General features: G+C 47.7%; 1 protein-coding gene across 1 annotated transcript in view; it reads right to left on the minus strand.

The window, feature by feature from the left end:
- LOC127584196 (disintegrin and metalloproteinase domain-containing protein 9-like) overlaps positions 1-26,561 on the minus strand; it is a 111,376-nt gene that overhangs the window by 17,691 nt on the left and 67,124 nt on the right. The window contains 8 exon segments of the mRNA XM_052040788.1: positions 1,477-1,557; positions 3,484-3,667; positions 7,509-7,614; positions 8,920-9,115; positions 11,229-11,321; positions 20,649-20,820; positions 22,334-22,442; positions 24,189-24,298. Of these exon segments, the coding sequence (XP_051896748.1) occupies positions 1,477-1,557; positions 3,484-3,667; positions 7,509-7,614; positions 8,920-9,115; positions 11,229-11,321; positions 20,649-20,820; positions 22,334-22,442; positions 24,189-24,298 (1,051 nt within the window).

A 26,561-nucleotide genomic window follows, 5' to 3' on the forward strand; every position in this document is an offset into this window, starting at 1 on the left:
GCAGATGCTGGAATCTGGAGCCAAAATCAAACCGCTGCAAGAACTCAGCAGTTCGAGCAGCATCTGTGGAGGCAGAAGGGATGTGTCGACATTTTGGGCCAAGACCCTACATCAGGACAGGTGGGGGGGGATGGGGGGTGGGAGCAGGGAAGGAAAGGTGGCCAGTATATAGAAGTGCAGGGAAGGGGTGGGGCAGGAGGAACCAGGTGAGGGGGGAAATGATGTGTAGATGGAACCAGGTTGTGGAGGGGGAATTGGGATGAAAAGGCAAACAAAAGCAGAGAGAAGCTTGGAGGACTGGTGGGAGTGGGGAAGGAACACAGGGATGTGGATAAAAAATTTGATGCACTTATGTACGGAATGATCTGCCTGCATGGCACGCAAACAAAAGGTTCTCACTGTATCTTGGTTCATGTGACAATAATAAACCAATTACCAATAATCAGTGTTGAACTTCATTTGCCAATTACTTGCCAATTCAACAAGTTCATCAAAATCCCCTTATAGTTTAGAACATAGAACACTACAGCACAGTACAGGCCCTTTGGCCCACAATGTTGTGCCGACATTTTATCCTGCTCTAAGATCTATCTAACCCCTTCCCTCCCACATAGCCCTCTATTTTTCTATCGTTCATGTGTCTATCTAAGAGTCTCTTAAATGTCCCTAATGTATCTGCCCCCACAACCTCTGCCGGCAGTGCGTTCCACGCACCCACCACTCTCTGTGCAAAAAACTTACCCTTGACATCCCCCTTATACTTTCCTCCAATCACCATAAAATTATGTCCCCTCGTTACCAACCATTCCCCAAATTTGGTACCATCTGCAAATTAAGGAAGTGAATTTTTGATTCTAGAATGTAAACTGTCAATGTAAATTGTGAAGATCATGGTCCTGGCAAACACACCTGGAATACTCACCTTCCGCCACTGTGAAGCTCCCCCGGTACACCGCTTGTTTCCACACTGTTTGACTCTATTTAGTATAGATGGGCAAGAAGATCAGTACGGACACAGGTGAGCCGAAGGGCCTGCTTCTATGCCGTACAACTCTACGACTCCTGCTTTCTGCCCTTGGTGTTGGTGTTTTATTGGACAGCTTTCTGCAAGGATGAGCTCCAGAGACCGTAGAGCACCGCAATGGTGCAGCTAGTAGTGCTGCGACCTCATGGCCCGAGAAACCTGGGTTCAATCCCGACCTCAGGCAGAGTCTGTACGGAGCTTGCACGTTCTTCCTGTGGTCGTGTCGTTTTCCCCCCACATCCTGAAGACTGTAACTTGCCCCAAGTGTGTAGGTGAGTGGTAGAGTCTGGGGGAGTTGATGGGAATGTGGGGAGAATAGGTTACAGGGAAAATTGGGGTTCCTCTGTGAGCTGGCATGGACTCAATGAGCCAAATGGCCTCCTCCTATGTCAAAGGGAAATACAGAGTAATAATTATTGGAAAGATTTACTTGCACCAGGATTTTTACTTACACCATGGCCATTGCACTTCACCTCCACATCGCAGTCATAGTTCAGGATAGAGACATCCACACACTTGAAATTCATGCAGACCTAAGACACATCAAAATGATGATCAACACGAGAGAACACGGCTCGCTTGACTTTTCCTACTGTTGTGTAATAAAAATAATTGCTGCAAGTTTGGAATAAAAGCAGAAAACGCCAGAAACGCTCAACAGGTCAGGCAGCATCTATGGAGAGAGAGAAACACAGTTACATTTCAGGTTGCTGACCATTGATCAGAACTGAAACCTGAAATGATAACTCTGTTCCTCTCTCCCCAGATGCTGCCTGATCTGTTGAGTGGTTCCAAGATTTTCTGCTTTTATTTTCTGCTCTTAAATTGCGTATTATTATTAGTTTGGGAAGACGCTAGTTCCTTCCAAACTGTGGCTTATAAATTTTATCTCAGTACGGTGAAATATCAGGTGTTACTGTGTTGAAACCGATCTTCTTCGTTTTATACAGCCCTGCATTCAAGATTTCTATACAAGTGACAGTCAACATTTAAGTGTAGAAGACACTTCTCACACTGATGTGCTCTGGGAAGCAGCCCTCTAATATACAGCACAAGCTGTTCAGCTACTTCTGAAGGCAGTTAAGACTTAGCCACTTACAGGCCAGATGGCAGCTATCCACTGAAGGAAGGTGAGCTAATGACATTCCAGCAGCTTCACGGTCTCCATCACAGATTCTTGCCTTTAATTATGGATTCATTTAATTAACTTAATTAAACTCCCCAGCCGCTGAGGTTAGATTTGAACTCGCCACCTCAGCACTGTGCCTCTTCTGGCAAGCTGTGTACTCCAGATTTATTTAGTGGACTATAAGTGATCTAAATTCCCTTGGCACTTTGGTGAGATGTGACACAGATTTTAGATGCTAGTTTAGTAACGTAACCAGAATGCAAAGACAGCTCCTGCCACTCCAGGTTTTCAGGGCATAGGGTTCATTCCATTGTCAGCTGCTTTCTTTTAACATACAAGAGCAGCTACTGATACAGTGTCGGCAGTCTTCTATCAGCTTCACTTTAAGAGTCCTCCCCTTGTACAATGCAATAATAAAGCTGTGTTTAACACCCAATACCAGCAATTCACTTGAGATAGGGAGATGACTCACCACAAGCAAAGAGGTCACGTGAGATGTTAACTCTCACATTTTTCTACGTTGTGTTGTTGAAAGTTACAGCCCTTCTGGCCCCACCACACACCTTGCCCATTTCACAAGCAGCCAGTATTTAGGCTGGAGACAGGGTTATTTGTTCTTCCTCCTTTGGACATGGACAGTGCAGGGGAGCAACGGGTAGCTCTCCGTAACCTCACTCTCCTCCCCAGCACCAACAGGTGCAACTTGCTCAGTAGAGGTGCGTTCTGGAAGCATTGCCACTGTGGACAAACTTCCATGCCAACATGTCTTGGGATATAAATAAGCCCAGATACAGAAAATTGCCAATTATAGGCCATCCCGGGTAACAAACTGGTTCCGCCTTTACAGACATCCAGAAGTTGATTTTGTCTGTAAGTCGGAAAATGTACAATAATCACTGGACCTCCACAGTACTGTAATGAACTGCATCAAAAACACATAGGACTGATGATAAAGAACAATTACTAAAAGTGGAGAGAAGGGGAACAGGACCAAACATACACACGTACATCGGACTTTTGAATTTAATATTACGAGAGCTCGCTCGTACGTAGGGATGTCCGTAAGTTGGGCGTTTGTAACTCAGGATCGTCTATATTCAACATATTAAGTTTGCTGTAATTCTACCACCTTGTGGCTGTTAGAATGTCCAGTGAAATGAATGCATTTGCCTATCTGACGTGCTAGTCAGAGCTGTACTTTGGCTCTCTGCACTCTTGGCAGCTCTCAGTGTCCAGATCTCCAGTTGTCCTCTGGTACCAACTAATGTCAAAAATTCAACAATTCCCGAAAAAAAAAGGCCTTTCGATAAAAACTGATCGCCAGGCATACCTTGCCTGCGTCGCATCGGGTGCCTGGGTTTACCATGCCAGGATCAGGAACGTCCGACCCCATCCTAAAGTCAACCCCCCAACACGTGGTCCCACCAATAGGCGTCTGGATGATGGAAGGCATGATGCCAAAGACAGGCTTAGAGTTCACATTCTCGCACTGCAACTTCCCACACATAGAATTCCTGCATAAACAAAAATAACAGCAGACATTATAAGATGCAAGATATCTCTATTAGTCACATGTACATCAAAACACACAATGAAATGCATCTTTTGTGTAGAGTGTTCTGGGGACAGCCCACAAGTGTCGCCACGCTTCCAGCACAAACATAGCATGCCCACAACTTCCTAACCCGTACGTCTTTGGAACGTGGGAGGAAACTGGAGCACTCGGAGGAAACCCATACGGGGAGAACGTACAAACTCCTTACAGACAGTGGCCAGGATTGAACCCGGGTCACTTGCACTGTAATAGCGTTACACTAACCGCTACATGTGCAAGATGAGAATGGCATTGTGCAGAGCATACGGGAGAAAGCAGAGCAACAGTGATTGTGAAACATAGCGATTGGCTGTTGTTTCTCTTCCTCCCAGGTCTGCTGTGAACTGGTTGGCCTCAGGGTTGAGCTTAATACTTTTAAGAGTGGGATTTATGCTGCTCAAACTCCATACATGATGCACAGGAACATAAAAGGCCAGTTTGTCTCTCAAACCACACCATTCAATAAGGACAGGGCTGATCTGATTGTGCCTTCAACTCACGTCCCACCTTTTCATCGCTCCCCATAACTCTACGGACCCTAGACTGACACAGACCACAGCAGCCCCTGCAGTTCTCTGCAGCAGAGATCCAAAAATTCAGAGCTCTCTGAGGGAAGAAATTTCTCCTCATCTGTGATCTAGGGAGGATGAAGGCGATTAGCAAAATAAAAAAAAGTGACACAAAAGTTTTTTTTTAAATGTCTGAAATACGGCATCGCAGTAGTGCTGTAGCAAACCAGTCCTCCTCTACAAAACAGAGAGTTAGACTTCAGTGCGGTCCGGCCCATTCATTTTCTCTTTTAATTATTTTACAGGATATAGGTGCCTCTGCCCAGGCCAGCCTTTTATGGCCATTGATAAAGTGGTGGTGAACCTTGAGATGTTGCAGTCCTTGTGGTGAGGGAACCCCCACTGCGCTGTTGGGAAGGAAGACCCAGTGACAACGAAGGACCTGTGGTATATTTCCAAATCAGGGTGTTATTGAGGGGATTAAGGGTTCTCTGGTGGGTGAGAGAATCGTGGATAATGGCTGTTATGGTGAGCAATACCATCATTGCATAATTAAGTGAAATTATATATATGATCTATGTATATTTACCTATCACATTCTGGCAGGTGATTATAATCAGTTTTATGCATATTAATTAATTGCCTCCCCACTTGAATAATTTTGTGCAATCTTGAAAACTAAAAATTAATTTAAAAAATCAAAGTGGTTGAGTAAAGATAAACAATGAATCTGACCTATCAAAATGCTTCAAAAAAAGATAAACGTGCAAGCTGATGTGGACACCTGATGTGATATCAGCTGTTTCGGAGCCGGGCCAAGTCCACTCCACCCTCACAATCTGAGGTCACTCACAAGCCCTTTAGAGCCAGTCAACATTGTTGGAATGTAGTCAGTGTTGTAACTCAGGCACACTTCAAAGCAAATGGGCCACGGCACGATAATTTTGTTTTATTATCTTTGGTAACAGGATGTGGACCTTTCTGGTGGAAGCGGTACAAAAAACAGGTGAGATCACATCAGTCTTCCCTTCCACAAAAACTTCTGCTTATTGCCCGCCCCAAATTGCCCCTGACCCGAGGCATCAGTTTCATCAACCTCATTTGTGGATCTGGAGTCACGTATAGACCAGACCAGGTAAGGTTGGCAGGTCTCTTCCTCTGAAGGACATCAGTGAACCAGATGGGTTTTTACAACAACTTACAGTGAAACTCCATAAACAGACTTTCCAGACTGTTTAGTGTTATTTCTATTAATAAACCAGCACACTTTTTTTTAACAAAGACAATAGGCAGTATCACATTTTCCAGTGAGCCAAATAGTCAGACAGCGGTTTATCAGAGTTTCACTGCATTATCTTTTTCCCAGATTTATTTAATTACTTGAATTTAATTTCACTGGTTGTCATGGTGGGATTCAAACTCTTATCTCTGGATCAATGGTCCAGAACTCTGGTTTCTAATCTGTTAGTTTAACCCCTATGCCACTATACCTGCTACTGTCCACAGTTCTCTCAGCCACCAGAGAGCTCTCGAACCTCATCCATGCCATCCTTGTACGTCATTCACCAGATCGGTGCCTATTTTATAAACTAGCTTCAAGTTGCATTATTATTTGTTTGGAACTATTCAAAGCCATGGCAAGCAAGCTGCTGGGAAAACAGTGCAAATTCAATGGACAGACCTCACAGCCTCGAGCAAAACAAAATACTCTCACCCCTTACAAGATTAACTAAGAGCATTCTTTATGCGTTCTGCTCTGGTCACTACCGTGTGGCCAATAACCGTGAGAACAGTTCCAACAAAAGTCAAATGTTCAAACCACTTGATCGAGGGACAAGAATTAGGACAACATGTCACAGCCATACAAGCTGTAAAATCTGTCACTTTTGGAATTCACTTCCTGGAAACACTTGTGTGGAACTGGTTTTGCACCTGAGACCCTACACTTGGATTACTGCGTGCAGTTCTAGTCACCTAGATATAGGAAGGATGTCATTAAGCTGGAAAGGATGTGAAAAGGATGAGAGTTGTGGACACAGCCCAGCGCGTCACAGAAACCAGCCTCCCCTCCTTGGACTCTCGCAGTCTTGGTGAAGCAGCCAGCATAATCAAAGACCCCACCTACCTGGGTCATTCTCTCTTCTCTCCTCTTCCATCAGGTAGAAGATACAGGAGCCTGAGGGCACGTACCACCAGGCTTAAGGACAGCTTCTATCCCACTGTGATAAGACTATTGAACAGTTCCCTTAAATGAGATGGACTCTGACCTCACGATCTACCTTGTTGTGACCTTGCACCTTATTGTCTACCTGCACTGCACTTTCCCTGTAGCTGTGACACTTTACTTTGTACTGTTACTGTTTTTACCTGTACTACCTCAATGGACTCTGTACTAACTCAATGTAACTGCACTGTGTAATGAATTGACCTGTACGATCGGTATGCAAGACAAGTTTTTCACTTTACCTCGGTACAAGTTACAATAATAAACCAATACAAGATTCAGAAGGATGTTACCAGGACTGCAGGGCTCAAGTTAGGCTGGGACATTTTTACTTGGAGGGTAGGAAGCTGAGGAGTGACCTTATAGAGGTTTATAAACTCATGAGGTGGATTTTTGTAGGGGAGTCTAACACTAAAGGGCCCAGGTTTAAGGTGACAAGGGAAAGATTTAAAGGGATTTGAGAGGCAAATTTTTCCACACAGAGGGTGGTGGGTATATGGAACGAGCTGCCAGAGGAAGTGGTAGAGACAGGTGCAATTACAATGTTTAAAAGACATTCCGACAGGTAAATGGATAGGAAATGTTAGAGGGATATGGGCCAAATGTAGGGAAATAGGACTAGCTCAAAAAAATAGCTTGGTCGGCATGGACAAGTTGGGCTGAAGGGTCTGCTTCCGTGCTGTATGACTCTATGACTCTTAAGCACATTGTGGTGCCAACTTTAGGATGGGGTGGGAGAGTGGGGTAATCAAGGAAAAGGATCTGAGTTTGGTGTGTCTGTCTGTGTGTTTGCCTTCATAGAACGTGTCTATGTGCACGTGTCAAGTCTGTGCTACAGAGTCTGGTCTCTCGTCTTGGACCTCCTTGTCACTGGACGAAGACCTCCCTCTATCGACACCATGTGGTAGCTGGTGTGGACCACCCACACCAGGTTTAAAGAATTCACATGAGGCATCTTCCACTCCTATGGACCGGGATCAAGTCATCCCTGATCCTGAGAGACTGCATCAGAAAGACAGGAGCAGCACCTGATCTCACACTTCTTGTAGTTTGCACCACTCGTGCCGCAGTTTCCAAATCGGTCACCTTTAGAGTTCACTTCCTGGAAACACTTGTGTGGAGCAGACTTTGCGCCTGAGAGGATGAAAATAAAGTATAAAGAGCTCAGTCAGATACTTCTCCCACCTCTCTCCATCCAAACCCCACTGTAGTACAATCATCCGTCGCAAAATAAAACAGTTATCCATGAAACTTGCTAACTTAAGTCAGGAGCTGCACCCCATTTTAGGTCAATGGTTTAAATTACACACATCAGACTAACAGTTGAGATCATACACCCATCATCAGAACCGGGAAACAGAGAAGGTGAGGGGAGGGAGCAGGGGACAAAGAGAATACTTCTGATGGGGTCGGGCCAGTGTTGCCGTGGTGATCCACTGCTTATGGACCCATCTGGTCCATAGATTAATAAGGACAGTTAGAGCGAGAGAGAGAACGTGGGGGAGGGGGGGACAGAGAGAGAGAGAGGGAGAGAACGAACATGGGGGAGAGAAAGAGAGAGCGAGAGAGAGAACGTGGGGGGGGAGAGAGAGAGAGAGAGAGAGAGAGAACACGAACGTGGGGGACAGAGAGAGAAGAGAGAGAACATGGGAGAGAGAAAGAACGTGGGAGAGAGAGAGAGAGAGAACGTGGGGGGGAGAGAGAGAGAGAGAACGTGGGAGAGAGAGTGCGTGGGAGAGAGAGCACGGGATACAGAGAGGGCGAGAGTGCACACGCGCGCGGGAGAGAGAGAGGGAGAAAGTGCACACGCGCGCGGGAGAGAGGGAGGGAGCGCGTGGGAGAGAGAGAGAGGAGAGGGAGCGCACGGGAGACCGAGAGGGAGAGAAAGAGCGCGCCAGCATCTGCAGTCTCTTACGCCTCCAAATGCAGGTCAGAGCTGTTGCTGAGACCTTTCTCACTCCACAGATGCTGTCTGCCCTGCTGAGTGGCTCCAGTATTTAGACCTCTAGCATCTGCAATTCTCTGATTTCCAAATTAGACACAGCCTGGATTACCAAGGGACTGTGAGCAGCAACATGCGTTGTCGGTAAGGTCCAGTGCAGCAACTGTCTAAACAGAAACAGAGAATGCTGGGAATAAAGGTCAGGCAGCATCTATGGAGAGAGAAAGTTTCACACTGATGAAGTGCTCTGATGAAAGGTAACCCGAAAATGTTAACTCTCTCCACATACGCTGCCCCCTCTCAAGTCACAAAGCTCTTGGAACTGGTCACCCATCATCTAAACGATGGTGAGGAGGCAGAAGAATCATCACCAGAATTGTGGACAGAACAAAAATATCCAAAGCGCATGGAGCTGAAAATCATTTGCTGAGTCATTTGAAATAATTTTGTTGCACTTCAGGGGAAGGTTAAAATCGTGGTGAGCTTGTTGTACTTACTCTGACCAAACAGAGCCACACACTGGCTGTCGTAGCTCTGGCAGACTCCGTTGTAGCAGTAGGAGCTGTTGCGTTGACATGGATGCCCATTCTGCACAAACACGTCAGCCTGGCAGTTGTGGCTTGTTCCGTTGCAGTACTCTGGAAGGTCGCATTCATTTACAGAGGCTCGGCACACCGTTCCAGCGGCCAGGAACTGTGAGGTGGGCCCGTGCGTTGCGGGAAGGAGGTGAGGAGTAAACGTGAGTTACGCAGTGAAGCTGCGACAAGCTCATCACTCACAAAGTGACGCACATTATTCCATAACCACGCAATCTTAGAAACCAGATTTCCAAAGTTCTTTTCACCCCAGACCCCAATTGCAAATGTTTCCCAAACCTACAACAAAAATATTCTGAGCTATTTCAAATGGGACATTTAGAACACCCATGCACAAACTGAATTCCCATGTAAGTGTGACATTATATCCTACAAGCTGGCAATAAACTGATGTGAGCGCGAATCACCAGTGGATGAAGGGGATCTAAACACTGACTGCTGCTTATCCACTGCAAGCTCCCTCCTGACTCCCATTAGACTGGACTGAGTGAGCTTGGCCTGACCCAGGAGTCTGTAAGACACACGCGGGCGAGGGACGGATGGACGAGGTGGGAGCTCACACACTGCTTACTCAAGGAGTCCAGAACCAGAGGCAGAGTCTCTGGATCAGGACCGAGATCAAGGGAAATTTCTTTACGGGCGGGGTGGAATTATGTATCTTTGGAGTCCTCTTTCCCGTGGTCATTTGAGATGAAAGGGTTGTCTGTGGCGCAGTGGTGCAGCTGGCAGAGCTGCTGCCTCACAGTACCGGAGACCCAGGTTCAATCCTGACCTCTGGTGCTGGGTGTGTGGAGTTTGCACGTTCTCCTGTGCCCACATGGGCTTCCTCTGGTTCCTCCACATCCCGAAGACATGCGGGTTGCTGGGTTAACTGGCTCTCTCTTTTCCTTGAACTGCCATGTTGTGTTCCTTGCCTCATCCTTCCTGGGCTCATTAATTCTCTTCCTCCACCTGGCTATCCATTCCCCTTCCAAACGTTTCGAGTCCTCCTCTCCCACTTTTTCACGTAGTGGATTCCGCAGCACACCCCACTGTGGAGAAAAAACTTGCTCACCTCACCAACTTTAAACTATGACTTTCACTTACTCCGACAACGTTACTCCTTCACAGTTGGCTCGGATGTAACCTGACTACTATCACTTGACCATGTCAACTTAAACTGGTTCCAATTTCACAGGGAACGGATTCGTGAATCCCATAATTGATTGCCCCTTCCAAGTCTTCCTGGTTCTGGTTTCCCGGCCATGGCCCCAGCTTCGTGCCATGTCTGAACACACCCTCTGTTCCTCCAACACACACCACAGCCCCCCCCCCCCCCCCCCCCCCACCCCCCCCCCCCCCCCCCCCCCCCCCCCCCCCCCCAAATCACCCTGTTTCCTTCCCCACCTCCACCCCTCCATCTGCCCATCGCCCACACACCCCTCCCACTGGGTCCCCTCCCCCAAATGTTCCCACCTGCTCACCCCACCTCCCTTACGTGGTTCCATGCTCCACCTTCCTTTCCCAGCGGGCTCCATCATCCGCAGCTCTCTATCGCCTCCCCCTATCACCTCCCAGCCTCTGTCGCTATCTCCACTCTCCCCTCCTCCATCTGCCAGCATCCCCCCTCACCTGGATCCACCTATCACCTGCCACCCCTTCCCCTCACTTTACACTGGCGATCCCCTCTATCTTTCAGTCCAGATGAAGGGTCCCGACCCAAAACGTTGACAGTCCATTTCCCTCCACAGACGCTGCCTGACCCGCTGAGTTCCTCCAGCAACTCATTTTTGCTCCTTTTAAACTTTAACTTTCACCAGCCTCAAAATACACAATAAATGCTTGTGTTATTGAAGCGTGCAACATTCTGAGGGGCGTGGGGACCGACAGGGTGGATGCTGAGAGGGCATTCCCGCTGGTGAAGGAATCACAAACCAAGGGGCAGAGTTTCAGAGTAAGGGGTCACCCATTTCAGATGGGGATGTGGAGGAATTTGTTCTCTCAGAGGGTTGTGGATCTGGCATTCTGTAGCTCAGAGATCTGCAGTGAGATAACTCAGTAAAGGGCAACGTTTTGAACTGTTGGGTGGGATTTAGAGAGGAGAGAAGCAGAATCCAAGATTAGGTCTACCCTGATCTTGTTGAACGGTGGATCAGGCTGGAGGGGACGACTCTTGCCCTTTTCTCTATGCAACAAACATTCTTCATTTACAACTCTGCGTCAGTACTTACCCGGCACTTTCTGCAGCAGACCCCCGTTGCACACTCTGCTCCGTACTTGAGTTTGCAAGTGGACGCCTCACAACACAGGTCGTTTTTACACTCCTGCGGAAGGAATCAATCAACCTCAGTGTGCCACACTCAATACCAACTGAATGAAAATAATTCAGCTGCCCTCTCTGTCCTTTAACAATGTATTTAGAGAAAAAAAAACTACCTTCCTTACTGAGCCTATACACAGCCCCAGCAAAGTGGCAGTTTCTTGGCCCCACAGGTTTCCACCAAGAGACTCAGACTTATTGTAAACCAAAATGTGGCTTCAATACAGGGATTGTCATAGTTCAAGAGCAAGTGGGATGGGCAATAAGTGCTGGTTGTCCCAAAATATAATTAAAAAGGAAGCATTTGATGTCTCTGGGCCTGTACTCGATGGAGTTCAGAAGGATGATGGGGGGGGAATCTCATTGAAACCTACCGGATACTGAAAGGCCTGGATAGAGTGGATGTGGAGAGGACGTTTCCATCAGTGGGAGAGTCTCGGATCAGAGGGTGCAACCTCAGAATAAAGGGACGTCCCTTTAAAACTGAGATGAGGAATTTCTTCAGCCAGATGGTGGTGAATCTGTGGAATGCATTGCCACAGAGGGCTGTGGAGGCCAAGTCACTGGGTGTATCTACGGCAGAGATTGAAAGGTTCTTGATCGGTAAGGGGGTTAAGGGTTATGGGGAGAAGGAAGGAGATTGGCCTTAAAAAAAAATCAGCCATGATTGAATGGCAGAGCAGACTCGATGGGCTGAATGTCCTAATTCTGCTCCTGTGACTTATGGCCTAAAAGCACTTTGCATTCCATTCCCCAACTAAAAACCAAACCCATCATCTTCCCTTCCACCCCCCCAAGGAAATCAAATCCCAAATCTCAGATAAGATTGGTACCAGTTTGTGTTGGCTGGGGTTTTAGAATGAGTGGCCTCAGTCACAGGATATAGGATGAGATAGTTAGGAGGCGATGAGGAGAACATTCTTCACCCAGAGGCCGATGGACCTGTGGAATTCTTGATCACTGGAATGGAGGCCATGTTGCTGAATATATTAAAGGAGGTGGTACACAGATTTCTGGACACAAAAGGTATCAAAGGGAATGGGGAGATGGGGATGTGGTAGTGAGAGAGAGGATCAGCCGTGATCATATGAAGTACCAAAGGCAGACTCTGTCCCAGATTTCTGTTTCTCTCTCATTGTTGAGAATTACATAGCACGTTGCAGGAGCCTGAAGACCCACACCTCAACGTTCTACAACAGCTTCTTCCCCACTGCTATCAGGTTCTAGAACCAACCTAAAAAACCCTAACACTACCTCTGCCTATATGCTCTCTCTCTCTCGCATGTGTCCTTATGTTTATTTTGTTATTTACTTTGCACACATGTATAATTTATGTTAATTTAACATGTATAATTTATGTTAATTTGTTAATTTAAGTACATGTGAACTTATGTTTGTAACGTACTGTGCTGCTGCTGTAAAAAGCTAATTTCCATGGTATTCATACCATGGGTATGTATGCCCACGACAACAATAGACTTGAACTTGAATGTTTTGTGAATTTTTATGAATTTTTGTTAAGAAAAATGCCACTGTTTCCGCTCACCACTGCCTTTGCTAATTTAAAGGTAGTCAGTGATTACAGCAACAGATTTTACCAGCAATAGAACCAAGTAGTCCAGTTGGATTTTTGTCCAAAAATAAACTTTTTCTTAAAAAAATATACTCAAAAAATATAAACCTTCCTTTACTTTCACAGTGTTGTTCAATCTATATATAAATGTATTGTTAGGTCTATCCATTCGTAGTGTATCAAGTTAACATATTCTACGTACAAGGCACCAATGTCACTCATGTGGCCTCTTTGGACAATACACCCTACAGTGTTTATGGGGTTGTTACATAGGACCCAGCCCCACAATGTCCAGTGAAGGCAGGATCTTAGACTGCAGTCCTTCCCCACTAAGCCTTTGCATTGGCTGCACCAAGCTTCAAGTGCATCCCTCAGCACCTACTCCTGCAGCCCATTGCACTGGAAAACCAACAAGTTTCAGACAGACCAAAATGCATCTCTCACTGAGCTGATGCAGCCGCACTTGGTGCCTTTCTAGGTATGTGTCCCCGGGAACAACTTGTAGATCGGAGAGCCCTCTGTTACACAGCTGCTCAGGACAAACCTCGATGAGGACCCTTGCATTCTTCTCCAAACCTTATTTGCAAACACAAAGAGGTGTGTGATCGCCTCATCCTCATCGCAGCCATCCCGCTGGCAGTGTGTGCTGGGAGTGAGACTCCCACCGTACATGGAGAATCTGACAGGAAGGATCCCTCTCACTGCCAGACAAGCCATGTCTTGGTGCTTGTTGGCAAGTTCTAGCGATGAGCAATTCTGCTAAATGGCTTTGACAGTTTGCATGGGAAACCATCCCACAGGATCCATCACGTCCTTCTCCTGCAGGGCCAGCGAAACATTCCATGCTGACCACTGCCTGGTGGACTTGTTGTCAAAGGAACTTTTCCACAAAGGACACCAACACCTGACTGAATGGAACATTGCCCAGTGAAGCCAGACCCATCCTTCACTATACCAGAGACTGGTACAACCTCAGCACGGAGTGACACTTGGTGTTGGCATACTTCGGTCCTACGCACAGCTTGACGCGCACACACACACACACACACACACACAAAGGTGACCATCAGGACAAAGGCAATGTTGGAGAGCATTCCCCCCATTTCCTGGGGACTTGTGCGTCACTACCCTTCGGAATCATTCTACCTTGGATCCCCAGACAAAGCAGAAGGTGGCTGGTGTGACTGCCATGGCAGAGGAGGAGGGCATGAGCCAAGTATGGCAACACCGAGAGCACCTTATACCTGATGACCAGGGTCTTGCCAGCCATCGAGAGGGCGTGCCGCTCGCACAGTCCCAGTTTTTGTTTGACCTTGTCCATCTGCTCCTAGCCAAGTTTTGCCACGTAGTCCAGCTTCAGATCCCCAGCACCTTCAGGTAGTCAGACAAAGGACATGGCCTCTCTCCCTGCAGTTGACTCTGGTCCAGAGGCCAACTCAAACTGGTTGCAGATACCCACCAAGCTGCAGGCTGACCGTGGATCCTAGCAGATGGTGATGTTCATGCACAGGGAGGCCTTGATCTGAGTGCCCCCATTGCTCGGCATCATCACCCCTCCTGATGGATTCGGCAACCACGAGCGAGACAGGGGGAAGTGGGCAACCTTGCCTGTCTCCACACTTGATGGGAAAGCTATCCGTTTCCCACCCATTGGGATTGCACTATGGATGTCTGTTAGAACAGTGGGACCAAATTCCTGACTCCCTCCCCAAAGCCCATTTTGGGGAGCACATCCATTGTATACACACACAATATCCCCCTGGTCCAAGCTGACCAGAAATGTATTCACCCCTTCCATCCGGCTCGTAGGCTGTGGTACCCGAGCAGCGCAAGGTGTTAGAGATTTTCTTGTTGGGCACAGTGCAGGTTTGGTCAGGATGAATCAGTCCAGTTGGATCAGAATTCATTCAGCGGACAGTGCAATACCTCCTCCTGCCACCCAGTGGCAGCCTAGACCAGCAGATCGCAATGCAATTGCACTGAAGATGAATCACTTCCAAGGTTGCATGTTCGGAGGAGTGAACACTCCCCTCCCTCCCTCCCACTGTTCAGAGGGAGGAAAAGCTCTGAATAATCAGCCGGCTTTAATGCCATTCGCTCTTCGACACTGCTGCTCCAAATTACTGTGTCTCCATCCTATCATTCCAAGGGTCCATATTCACAGATATCTTGTAAAACTTCATCCTCCACAAACACGTGCTCTGTAAGGTGCATATGAAGCTTCCGCACCCCAAATTTGAAGGTCTTAACCCACCTCCCCAGTGCTTTAGTGAGCACATGGCTATGGGAGCTGTGGAACTACCCACAGCGTACACAAGATGTGGCATTGAAACGTTGCTACAAGTCTGCATCTTCTTGTAAACTTGTGTCACCACAGGGTTACAAGAGGGACAACCTGCTTCCATCTGTGATCTTTTCCCAGAACAGAACACCCCTACCTGTTCTCCAACCTCTGGGTTGGCAGATTCCTATAATGAAAATAAGGATTTCTAAATCACTAACCACTAAATCTCAGACAAGCAGGCACTGTACTGTAGCGGTTAGCGTAACGCTATTACAGCGCCAGCGACCTGGGTTCAATTCCGGCCGCTGTCTGTAAGGAGTTTGTACGTTCTCCCAGTGTCTGCATGGGTTTCCTCCGGGTGCTCCAGTTTCCTCCCACATTCCAAAGACGTACGGGTTAGGAAGTTGTGGGCATGCTATGTTGGCACCGGAAGCATGGCGACACTTGCGGGCTGCCCCCAGAACACTCTACGCAAAAGGTGCATTTCACTTTGTGTTTCGATGTACATGTGACTAATAAAGATATCTTATAACGATGCCCAAAAGCATTTCAACAGAAGCAACAGATCTCTACCGGGCCTCCCGAGCGATTCCTGACACCATCCAATCCAAGAGGAAGCAACAGCCTGTCCTGGTTGTGTGCTGCAGTGCCTCATTCTACTTAACTGGATAAGTTTGTTGGTATCAGGTATCTTTAATGACACAGCCCTCCTTTCTGCAGTCTCACCTCCCTGGCACACAGTGCTTGCTTCAGGCACCACTGGGATCAGCAACCTGCTTGTCCAGGATTGGAATTTAACCTTTTTTTTTTCTTGCACCAGGCACAGGTAGCAACAGAGGATGATTGAGGATAAGTAGCCAGCATACTCAAAGACCCTTCACACCCCCAGTCATTCTATCTTCTCCCCCCCCTTCCATCAGGCAGAAGATACAATAGCTTGAAAACACGCACCACCAGGCTCAAGGACAGCTTCTATCCCACTGTTACAAGACTCTTGAACGGACCTCTTGTGTGTTAAAGATGGACTCGACCTCACAATCTACCTTGTCATGGCCCTTGCACCATATTGTCTGCCTGCACTGCACTTTCTCTGTAACTGTAACACTTTATTCTACATTCAGTTATTGCTTTTCCCTTGTACTACCTCGATGTACTGATGTTTTGAAATGATCTGTATGGATGGCATGCAGAACTGTTTTTCACTGTACCTCGGTACATGTGACAATAATAAACTGATGACTGATAAAAGTAGATTGAGCATGGAAACTTCAGTACATTTTCCTGATTTGTGCAGCAATAAAATGGCCCCAATACATCCAGTTTTTCAGCACAAAGGGAGGCAGCGTGCCTGGGAAAGCAGTTTGCCAGACACTACAGATTCTGCAGATGCTGGAATCTGGAGCAACGCACACAAAGTGCCGGAGGAACTCAGCAGGTCAGGCAGCATCTATGGAGGGAAATGAACAGTCGACGTTTGGGGTCGAGACCCTTCATCAGGACTGGAATGGAAGAGGGCAGAAGCCAGAATAAGAAGGTGGGGGAAGAGGAGGAGCACACGCAGGCAGGTGACAGGTGAGTCCAGGTGAGAGGGGGAGAGGGAAGATGCGAGAAGCTGAGAGGTGACGGGGGAAGAGGCAAATGGCTGCAGGAACAAGAATCCGGTAGGAGAGGGCAGTGGACCATGGAATAAAGGGAAGGAGGTGGGGAACAGATGGGCAGGTCATGAGGGTGGGGGAAGGGGAAGGGGGGGAGGGGCCATAGGAATGGGGGAAGAGAAGGGGAGGGAAGGAGGAAGGAACAAAAAGGGGGGAGAAGAGGGGAGGGGTTACTGGAAGTTAGAGAAATCGATACTGAAGCCGTCAGATGGAGACAACTAAGACCAAACCCTCCACAGATGCTGCCTGACCTGTTGAGTTCGTCCAGCACTTTTTGTGTACGTTACCAAACACTGCCTGGTTCGATCAGAGCTAATAACCAAGTTGTTACCTTGCTTCCCACTCTAGATAGAACCGCCTTTTTAATCTGTAGAACACTGAGACGTCAACAGCGAAATGCTGTGTGATGAGAGTGAGTCAGAAGTGGCCTCGTTTTTGTGCTGCAAGAATCTCAAGTTAAATCACAAGAACTTGTAACTCCCTGTTTCTGTACCTCTCCTTCCATGAACAGGGGGTGCAGTGCGTTCCCTACCACACCGCGCTCCGAGGACCCCAGCTGAGAAAATTCCTCCACGATTCCAATAATCATATCGCTACCAGCTGCCACATTCCCATCAGGTAATATAAGATATCTTTATTAGTCACATGTACATCGAAACACACAGTGAAATGCATCTTTTGCGTAGAGTGTTCTGGGGGCAGCCCGCAAGTGTCGCCACACTTCCGGCGCCAACATAGCATCCCCACAACTTCCTAACCGTACGTCTTTGGAATGTGGGAGGAAATCGGAGCACCCGGAGGAAACCCACGCAGACACAGGAGAACGTACAAACTCCTTACAGTGGCGGGAATTGAACCCGGGTCGCTGGTGCTGTAATAGCGTTACACTAACCGCTACACTACCGTGCCGCCCACTTGCTTGCTATTTACCTATGAAAACTTCTTATAATTTTAAAAACCCCTTCAATCCTTTCACCGGGACGTTGCCTGGATTGGAGGACTTTAGTTATGTGGAGATATTTGATAAACTAGCCTTGTTTTCTCTGGAGTGAGGGAGGCTGAGGGGTTGTACCTCATAGGGTTAAATAAAGTTTACGAGAGGTGTACATGAGTCTTTTTCCATGGTAAGGTACCAAAAACAAGAGGGCACAGGTTTAAGGAGAGAGGAAGTAGTTTTAAAGGAGATCTGAAGGGCTTTTTTTTAGAAACAGAGAGTGGGTGATATCTTGAACAGGCTGCCAAAGGTGGTGGTGGGATCAGATACAATCAGTACGTTTAAGAGACATTTAGACCAATATCTACAAAGAAGGATACTGACCTAATGGAGGCAAATAGGGTTAGGGTAGATGGGTTAAAAAGATTGGCATGGATGTGGTGGGCCGAAGGGCCCGTTTCCGTGGTGTCCAACTGCGTGAGTCTATGACTCAGTTCTGTTTGCATCATTGGAAGTGCTCCCTGGATCTCATCTATTCCAGTCCCTGGATCTACTGACAGTTCCAACAAGCTTGGCACAGTCAGTGCTGCTGCCTCACAACTCCAGCGATCCACATTTGATCCTGACCTCAGACGTTGACCACCAGGATGATGGGCTGAAGGGCCCGTTTCCGTGCTGCATCTCTCTACGTCTCCAATTCTGTTGGTTCAGATCTGCATGCACTCTCCACTGGTTCAGTTGGTACAGAGATCACCTACTGTAGCACTTATATTCCTCCTAACCACTGGATTCAATCACCGTGACAGGACACTACAGACCACCTTTTGCACTATCGTGGACTTGCCTCTGTTTATTTTCCTGCACTAATCAGGCACGGTAGTGTAGCGGTTAGCGTAACGCTATTACAGCACCAGCGACCCGCTTCAATTCCTGCCACTGTCTGTAAGGAGTTTGTATGTTCTCCCCGTGTCTGTGTGGGTTTCCTCCGGGTGCTCCAGTTTCCTCCCACATTCCAAAGACGTACAGGTTAGGAAGTTGCGGGCGTGCTATGTTGGCGCCAGAAGCGTGCAGACACTTGCAGGCTGACCCCAGAACACTCGACGCAAAGATGCATTTCACTGTGTTTCAATGTACATGTGACTAATAAAGATATCTTATTTTATCTAGTTTCCCCACAGTCTTTTTTTCTTCAGGGTGGTAAAGAAGGTGTATGGCATGTTCGCCTTCATTAGTCGATGCACTGAGTTCAAGGGTCGGGAAGCTACGTTGCAGTTTTATAAAATTCTGCTTCGGCTGCATCTGGAGTATTGCGTTCAGTTCTGGTCACCCCATTATAGGAAGGATGTGGAGCTTTGGAGAGGGTGCAGAAGGGGTTTAACCGGGATGCTGCCTGGATTAGAGGGTATGAGCTATAAGGGGAGGTTGGACAAACTAGGGTTGTTTTCTCTGGAAAAGCAGAAAGCTGAGAGGACACCTATCAGTTTATAAAATATTGAGAGCATAGATAAACAGCCAGTAACTTTCTCCTAGGGTCAAAGTGTCTAATAGAACACTACAGCATAGAAAACAGGCCATTCGGCCCTTCTAGTCTGTGCTGAAACTTTATTCCGCTAGTCCCCATTGACCTGCACCCAGTCCATAACCCTCCAGACCTCTCCCATCCATGTATCTATCCAATTTATTCTTAAAACTTGAGAGTGTGCCCGCATTTACCACGTCAGATGGCAGCTCGTTCCACACTCCCACTACTCTAGAAGGCATGCATTTAAGGTGAGAAAGGGGAAACATTTAAGAGATGTGCCAGGCAACTTGTTTTTTTTTTAAACACGCACGCGCACACGCACACACACACAGTGGTGGGTGCCTGGAATGTGCTGCCAGGGGTGGTAGGGGTGGTGGTGGTGGTGGAGGCAGTGGAGGCAGATATTGACAGAGGCATTTAAGAGACTCTTAGATCAGCACATGAATGTCCAGAGAATGGGGGATATTGACTATGTGCAGGACAGAAGGGATTAGTTTAATTAGTTTGGCACTACATCGTGGGCTGAAGGGCCGTCCTGCTCTGTACTGTTTTAAGTTCTATGATCACTGTCTTCTTTAATTCATATTCTGTGTATGTCTGTACCTGTGATGCTGCTGCAAGTTTTTTCATTGTACCTCTACCTCACCGTACCCGTGCATATGATAAGAAACTGGACTTGACTTGTGGACATACACATGGACACTCACTCTCACACACACACACACGCAGCACCAGAGATCACTGGCTGCAGGCTGGCTCCCCAGCCCTGGCAGCACCCAACTTCCTGCGCATGTTCAGATTGGAGCGAGCTGACTCGGGCGACAGCGATGTGCTCAGCATTATTGCACGAGGCCAGTGTTCTTATTCACAGGGCCTGCAGTGAAGCAAGTCTCCATTACTGCTTTCTGAAAATGCCCTCCAGGTCAGGAATGCGAACATTTGTCAATCCTTGGGCTCAGGTCGGATCAGATTGGCCAGGGGTCAGCTCAGGGTTTTTAACCAGCAGACCCACAATGGTCAGTGGCAAATTCCTAGTGCTTCACCTGGGGTGTGCAAGAAGTGTGCAAGTGTGACCAGTGAATCCAGCGGTGTGCACGGACATTAGTGCCCGAGAAGGTGTTTTCTGTACCAATTGAACCAGTGGAGAAAATGCTCAATTGTTCACCCTATCAGTACGAACTCACAGGATTTGACTGAGGGCGAGAGGTCACAGCAAAAGGCTCAGTGGGTCAACATGTTGTGCTCTGATAGGGTGAACATGGGACTGGTGTTACTCCATCAATTGCTGAGGCCCGTCAGTCCCTGCCTGAGCAAGGTTCTCCAGGTGTGCTTATGAATGAGATGGGAGGAAATGTACACTGACCTCTGGCGATCCACAATCACATTCTTCTCCGCTATCCACCAACTTGTTGCCACAGAAGGGAGGACTGTACTCTTCCTCAGGCCTGGGACATTCAGCAAGCACGGAGCCTCCTTTGTTCATGATCATTGCTTCAAAATCATCAGCACTGCAACTGCTGAAATTCACGGCGTTCCTGTAACAGCATCCCACAGCATTAGAAGTGAAAGTCCCAGATGAACAGTCTTGACACGAACGTTGACTGCCCACCTCCCTCCACGGATGCTGCCCGACCCGCTGAGTTCCTCCAGCATCATGTATGTTGCTCCAGGTTCCAGCACCTGCAGTCTCGAGTCTGCATTTTATCAGCCGGTCTGCAGGTGATTGGCTGATAACCCTATCATTCAATGGAAAATTTTAAAACTGCAGATGCTGGAAATCTGAAGTAAAAACAGAAAATGCTGGAAACATTCAAACAGGTTGAGCAGCATCTGTGGAGACAGAACTAGAGTTAACAGTCTCTCCCACAAATGCTGCCTGACCTGCTGAGTGTTTGCACCATTTCTCGTTTTCATCCCATCGCTCAGCGACTGCAGCACTGCAGGTCATTGAGAATGAACTTATGCGCTATTTATTTGTGACTATCCTCCTCTCACTGCATTTTCTGGAGAAATTGCTTTTATTGTAAGAAGTTGCTGTAGTTTCCTTCTCCTGCTCTTTAAATAGACCTCTTGCCCTTCCTTTGTCACTTCCACCCATCACCTCCCAGCTTCTGACATCAATTTCCAGTCCCCCACCTCCCCCCCATCCATCTACTACCCCCCCCACCTGGATCTTGCTCCACCCCTCTATACTGGCTATCTCCCCTCTAACTTTCAGTCTAGATGAAGAGTCTTGACCCAAAACATTGAATGTCCATTTCCCTCCACAGATGCTGCCTGACCCGCTGAGTTCCTCCAGCACATTGTGTGTTGCTCCAGATTCCAGCACTTGCAGTCTCTGGTGGTCTCTACTTTTCTGGCTAATTTGACTTTGCTGCACTATTAACAGTTTGCCTGGAGCCCAGACTTGCTCCTGCCCATATCCAAATTAGGACGTGCGACAAAAAGCTTTTATTATAAGATCTCATCAGGCAATAAGTTGAGTATAGGGACTTCCAACATGGGAGCATGGGACTTCCAACAAAACCTGTTGTTGTGCAGCACACAATTTACTCAGACAACAGTTTGTTTCAGGAAAAGAAGTTTAAACTGCAGCAAATTCTCCCATTAAAAGTAGGATAATTTCCCTTAAGGGAATGCAGTGGGCATAGGATTGTTTGATATAAATGCTGTCATAAAATCAATATCTCTCTTAGAGCAGACACAAGAGACTGCAGATGCTGTAATCTGGAGCAATAAAAGAGGGGGGAAGGAATTGTCAACATTTCAGTCCTGATGCAGGGTTTCGACCCAAAACGTCAACAGTTCCTTCCCCCTTCACAGATGCTGCTCGAGCCACTGATTGTTTGTGGCTCTAACAGCAGAGTGGTCAGCAAGCATAATTGACAGGGGAATTATCCAATCATATCTATTTTGTCTGGGAATAATGTCACTGATAAAATGAAGATTTTTTTCCCCCAAGTCCAATGTAACCCAAGTGCAGAGGACGCTGATGTAATGCCACACTGAGGTCACCAACACCAGATGCAGTATTTGCTGTTTACTTACGAGGCCCCAGAAATTCATTACAAGCTCTCTGCTTCACAGCGACAGCTGCGGCCATTATCATGGCTCATTCCCAGGTTGTGGCCCAACTCATGAGCAACGATGAAGCAAACTGCGGAATCTTGGAGTGATACTATAAAAGAAACCAGAAAGTGAATGCTGAAAGGCCTTGCTCCCAACTTCCCTCCACTAAATAACCAGCTCCTTCAGGACTTCCCTCAGCAGGGATTAATCACAAGAGTAGAAGTGATGGAAAACAATTCCTCAGTCCATGGAAGGACAAACCACTTAGCCAGTGGGTACAGGTCCACCTGTGACTCCATCACTGCAGGGTTTTGGTGAACTTCCAACAGTCACTCACGTCCAAGATGAGGGGAGCAATGTTCTCTCTGCAAGTCCACCATCTGCCTCGTATCATATTTCTCATAGTTTCTTATGACATTGAAGGAGCCATTGGCCCATCAAGTCCATACTGGCAATCCCATCGATCCCATTGCCCAATTATATCCCTGCAATCTAGTCTCTCACACGCCCTATCAACCCCACAGCAGATACCCCTACCACCCGCCTACGTTAACAGCAGTCTTCAGTAACCAATTAACCTGCCATCCGCACATCTTTGGGACGTGGGAGTAAAACTGGAGCACCGGGGGGAAACCCACATGGTCCACGAGGAGACAGGTGCAAGCTCCACGCAGACAGCACTGGGACATCAGGTGCCAATGAGGTAGCAGCACTACCTGCTGCACCACAGTCCTGTGCTGATTTGGACATGATGTCCATCTGCTAGGCTCGGAGTTCAGTATTCTACACCACTCCTGGGCACCACATGAACTGATCGAGGATTCACCAGTTTCCCAGGGGATGGGCCCAGACCGTGAGAACGAGTAACTCAATGCAACCAGTTGAACTTGCTTTCTTTGTTATGTCCTCCTTGAGCCAATAAAAGATTTCAAGGACTTTCACATTTCAACTGGCAAAAGGACTAGAAGGTGTGAGGATTGCTTCAAAACACCTTGCAGAGAACTCCGGCAAATTCTACCAGCCCAGCCCCTTACCACTGACCTCTCCCTCGCACACGGCCTTTTGTTCTCACCCATCAGCCCAATGATTGGCTCAGCCCATCCATCCAACCCTCCTCCCATCGATCCTGGGACCCTGGCCTCAACTCCACCCCGACCCCAGCCCTGATTCTGATTGCCAACCTGACCTGACCCACCCCTACCACCCACCCTACCCCAGGCTACTCCCTGGTGCCCACCTCTTGCCCCAACCTCATACCTCCCCATGTGACCTGGCCTCAGGACCGAATGGCACTTTCCTCTTCCAGAAAGCCTGTGCGGAGAAGAAAGTTGTCAACCTCGGAGCACTGAGCACCCCCGCTGGGCATACCCACGCCAACGGACAACAGCATCTGGGGCACACAATACCCCCTCTTGCCCCACCACCCCAAACCCAACTGGTCCCAGAGGGAGACGCTGTTCAGGCATACTGCTCAGAGAAGGCCAGGAGACGATACCAGGACCCCAACTGAAAGCAGCAGCGAACAGAACAAGCTGTGCTGAAGCTGACTGTTATATTCACAGTGGCAGCTGGATCAGCTTTAATTTGATTTTAGTTTTATTCTAGTTTTATTTTAATTTTTGCAACTTGCTAACACAGGAACGAGATCATTGGTGATTGGAGGACCTTGCTGGTTGTACATCAGCTGTTGTGATTTCCCCATTATAAATGCACACACTCTTTAGATTATCTTCTTGCCTCTTAGGTACTCAGAGCATCCCAAAAGGAGCCCCAAAATCATTACCGTGAACAGAGACCAAAGGGCAGTCAATTTGGATTTTCATTTGAAAAGAACAGATAGTTAGAGAAATGACTCCGTACCACATTGATTCCTCCACTGGTGGCTTCCCTGTACAGATGGTGCTCACAAATGCCATTCCTACAACTCCGCCAAATCTCTTCTTCCTGAAAGGTATCAAAACAACAGAGCAACCTAAGCCCTCCGTTCAGTCTGAACATGCCACCCCCCAACCCCTCCCCAGTTCCAGTTGATGGGTGCATGGGATTAGAACTTCAACCAGCCACCCCAAGGACTTCCAACCATCACTTTGGGCAACAGTCCACTGCTTCAAAAGTCAGGGGTGCCCAAGTACCCCAGCGTTGGGGAGTGGGACAGAGCCGATGAGAGGAGGTGAGCGAACACGTTGAAAAGTGTTGGATTTCAGAGGTGGGTTGGGACCGGCAGAGTGAAGCCACCTTTACACAGTGCCGCTGCAAGTAAGGAAAGCTTTATTTAAAACCCCACTGGGGAAACAAGTGGCAGAGACAAACAACAGGCCCTCATCAGAACCACACAGGTAAAAGTTCTTTCCACCAACACAAAAGGGAGTCATAACACTGGAATTTGGAATTGGTTTTATTATTGTCACATATACTGAGATACAGTGAAAAGGCTTTGTTTACATTGCCATCCAGACAGATCATTCCATGCATAAATGCACAGAGGTAGTATTGGTATTGTGTTTATTATTGTCACTTGTACCGAGGTACAGTGAAAAACTTGTCTTGCATACCGATCATATAGATCAACTCATTACACAGTGCAGTTACATTGAGGTAGTACAGAGTGCATGAGGTAGTACAGGTACAAAACAATAACAGTACAGAGTAAAGTGTCACAACTACAGAGGAAGTGCAGTGCAGGTAGACAATAAGGTTGTAAGGTCACAAGGTAGATTGTGAGGTCAGAGTCCATCTCATCGTATAAGGAAACTGTTCAATAGTCTTATCACAGGGGATAGTACAAAAGGAAAATAGAATGCAGAATATGGTGTTACAGTTACAGAGAACATGCAGGGCAGATGGACAAATAAGGTGCAAGGGCCACGACAAAGTAGACTGGGAGGTCTGACAAGGAAAAGATGTCATCAAACACAAGCAGCTGAGGCCCGACACAGATGTTCGACGCCCAGACCCCACTGGATAACCCCACCTACCTTCCGGAACAGCTGACTCCACACCAAGACTCCTGGGTCCAACCAGAAACAGCCACTCACTCAGGAAATGTGGAAGGAGGGCTGGTCTGCAGGTGAGTACTGAAACAACAGCTGTTTCAAGTCCACCCCACCCCCCACCCCCACCTTCCCCACCATAGTCCCAGCAGGCATCCTGGCTATTGAAGATAAAGTGGATGAATTCAAAGCCAGACTTACCCATCAGTGGGAACAGAGACTATTGTATGTTCTGTCTTACAGAGACATGGCTCACACCTGATTCACCTGACTGCCCCATACAACCCTAGGGCTTCTCACTTCACTGGATGGACCGTAAGGTGTCTTCAGGCAAAGTAAGGGATGGAGGGGACTGCTTCCTAATCAACTCCTTGTGGTGCTCAGGCGTGACGGTCCTGGCAAGTTCCTGCTCACCAGACCTGGAACATTGAATGATGAAGTGCTGCCCATATTATCTGCCACAGGAATTTACTTCGGCTATCCTGATGGCAGTCTAACATCCACCCCAAGCCAAAGTGAAGCCTGCACTCAATGAACTGTACTCTGCAATCAATAGCCTTGAAACGATGTACCCCGAGGCTCTGTTCATCATAGCTGGGGCTTCAACCAGGCCAACTTCAAGAGTATGCTACCAAAATACTATCAGCATGTCTCCTGTCCTATCAGGGCCCCAAACACCCTCGACCATTGCTACACAACCATTAAAGATGCCTACTGATCCATCCCCCACCTGCACTTTGGTAAGTCAGACCATCAGGCAGTGCTCCTTCTCCTTGCTTACAAACAGAAATTGAAACACAAGTATCTGGGGCAGAAAGATGTACTTCAAGGACTCTGTGGCCAATCTAAATGAGTATGCCGCCATCTTCACAGACTTCATCAGTGTGTGCAGAGTACTGCGCACCAAGGAGGTCAATCCGAGTGTTTCCCAACCAGGAACTATGGATGAAGCGAGAGATCCACTCCCTTACTGAAGTCCAGGTCTGAGGCATCCAAAACGGGTGCCCCTGACCTATACAGGAAATATAGATATGATTTTTGTAAAGCTGTCAGGGATGCCAAGAGACAATACCAGACCAAAATAGAGTCCCAGACCAGCCGTCAGTCACGGCAAGCCTTGCACGCTACAACGGGCTAAAAAACGAAATCGAGCAGTGTCACTGGCAACTCCCCGATGAGCTCAATGCATTCTATGCACGGTTTGAACAGAAGGTCAA

This window comes from Pristis pectinata, chromosome 29 (genome assembly GCF_009764475.1).
Source record: "Pristis pectinata isolate sPriPec2 chromosome 29, sPriPec2.1.pri, whole genome shotgun sequence".
In the NCBI taxonomy this organism is placed as follows: Eukaryota; Metazoa; Chordata; class Chondrichthyes; order Rhinopristiformes; family Pristidae; genus Pristis; species Pristis pectinata.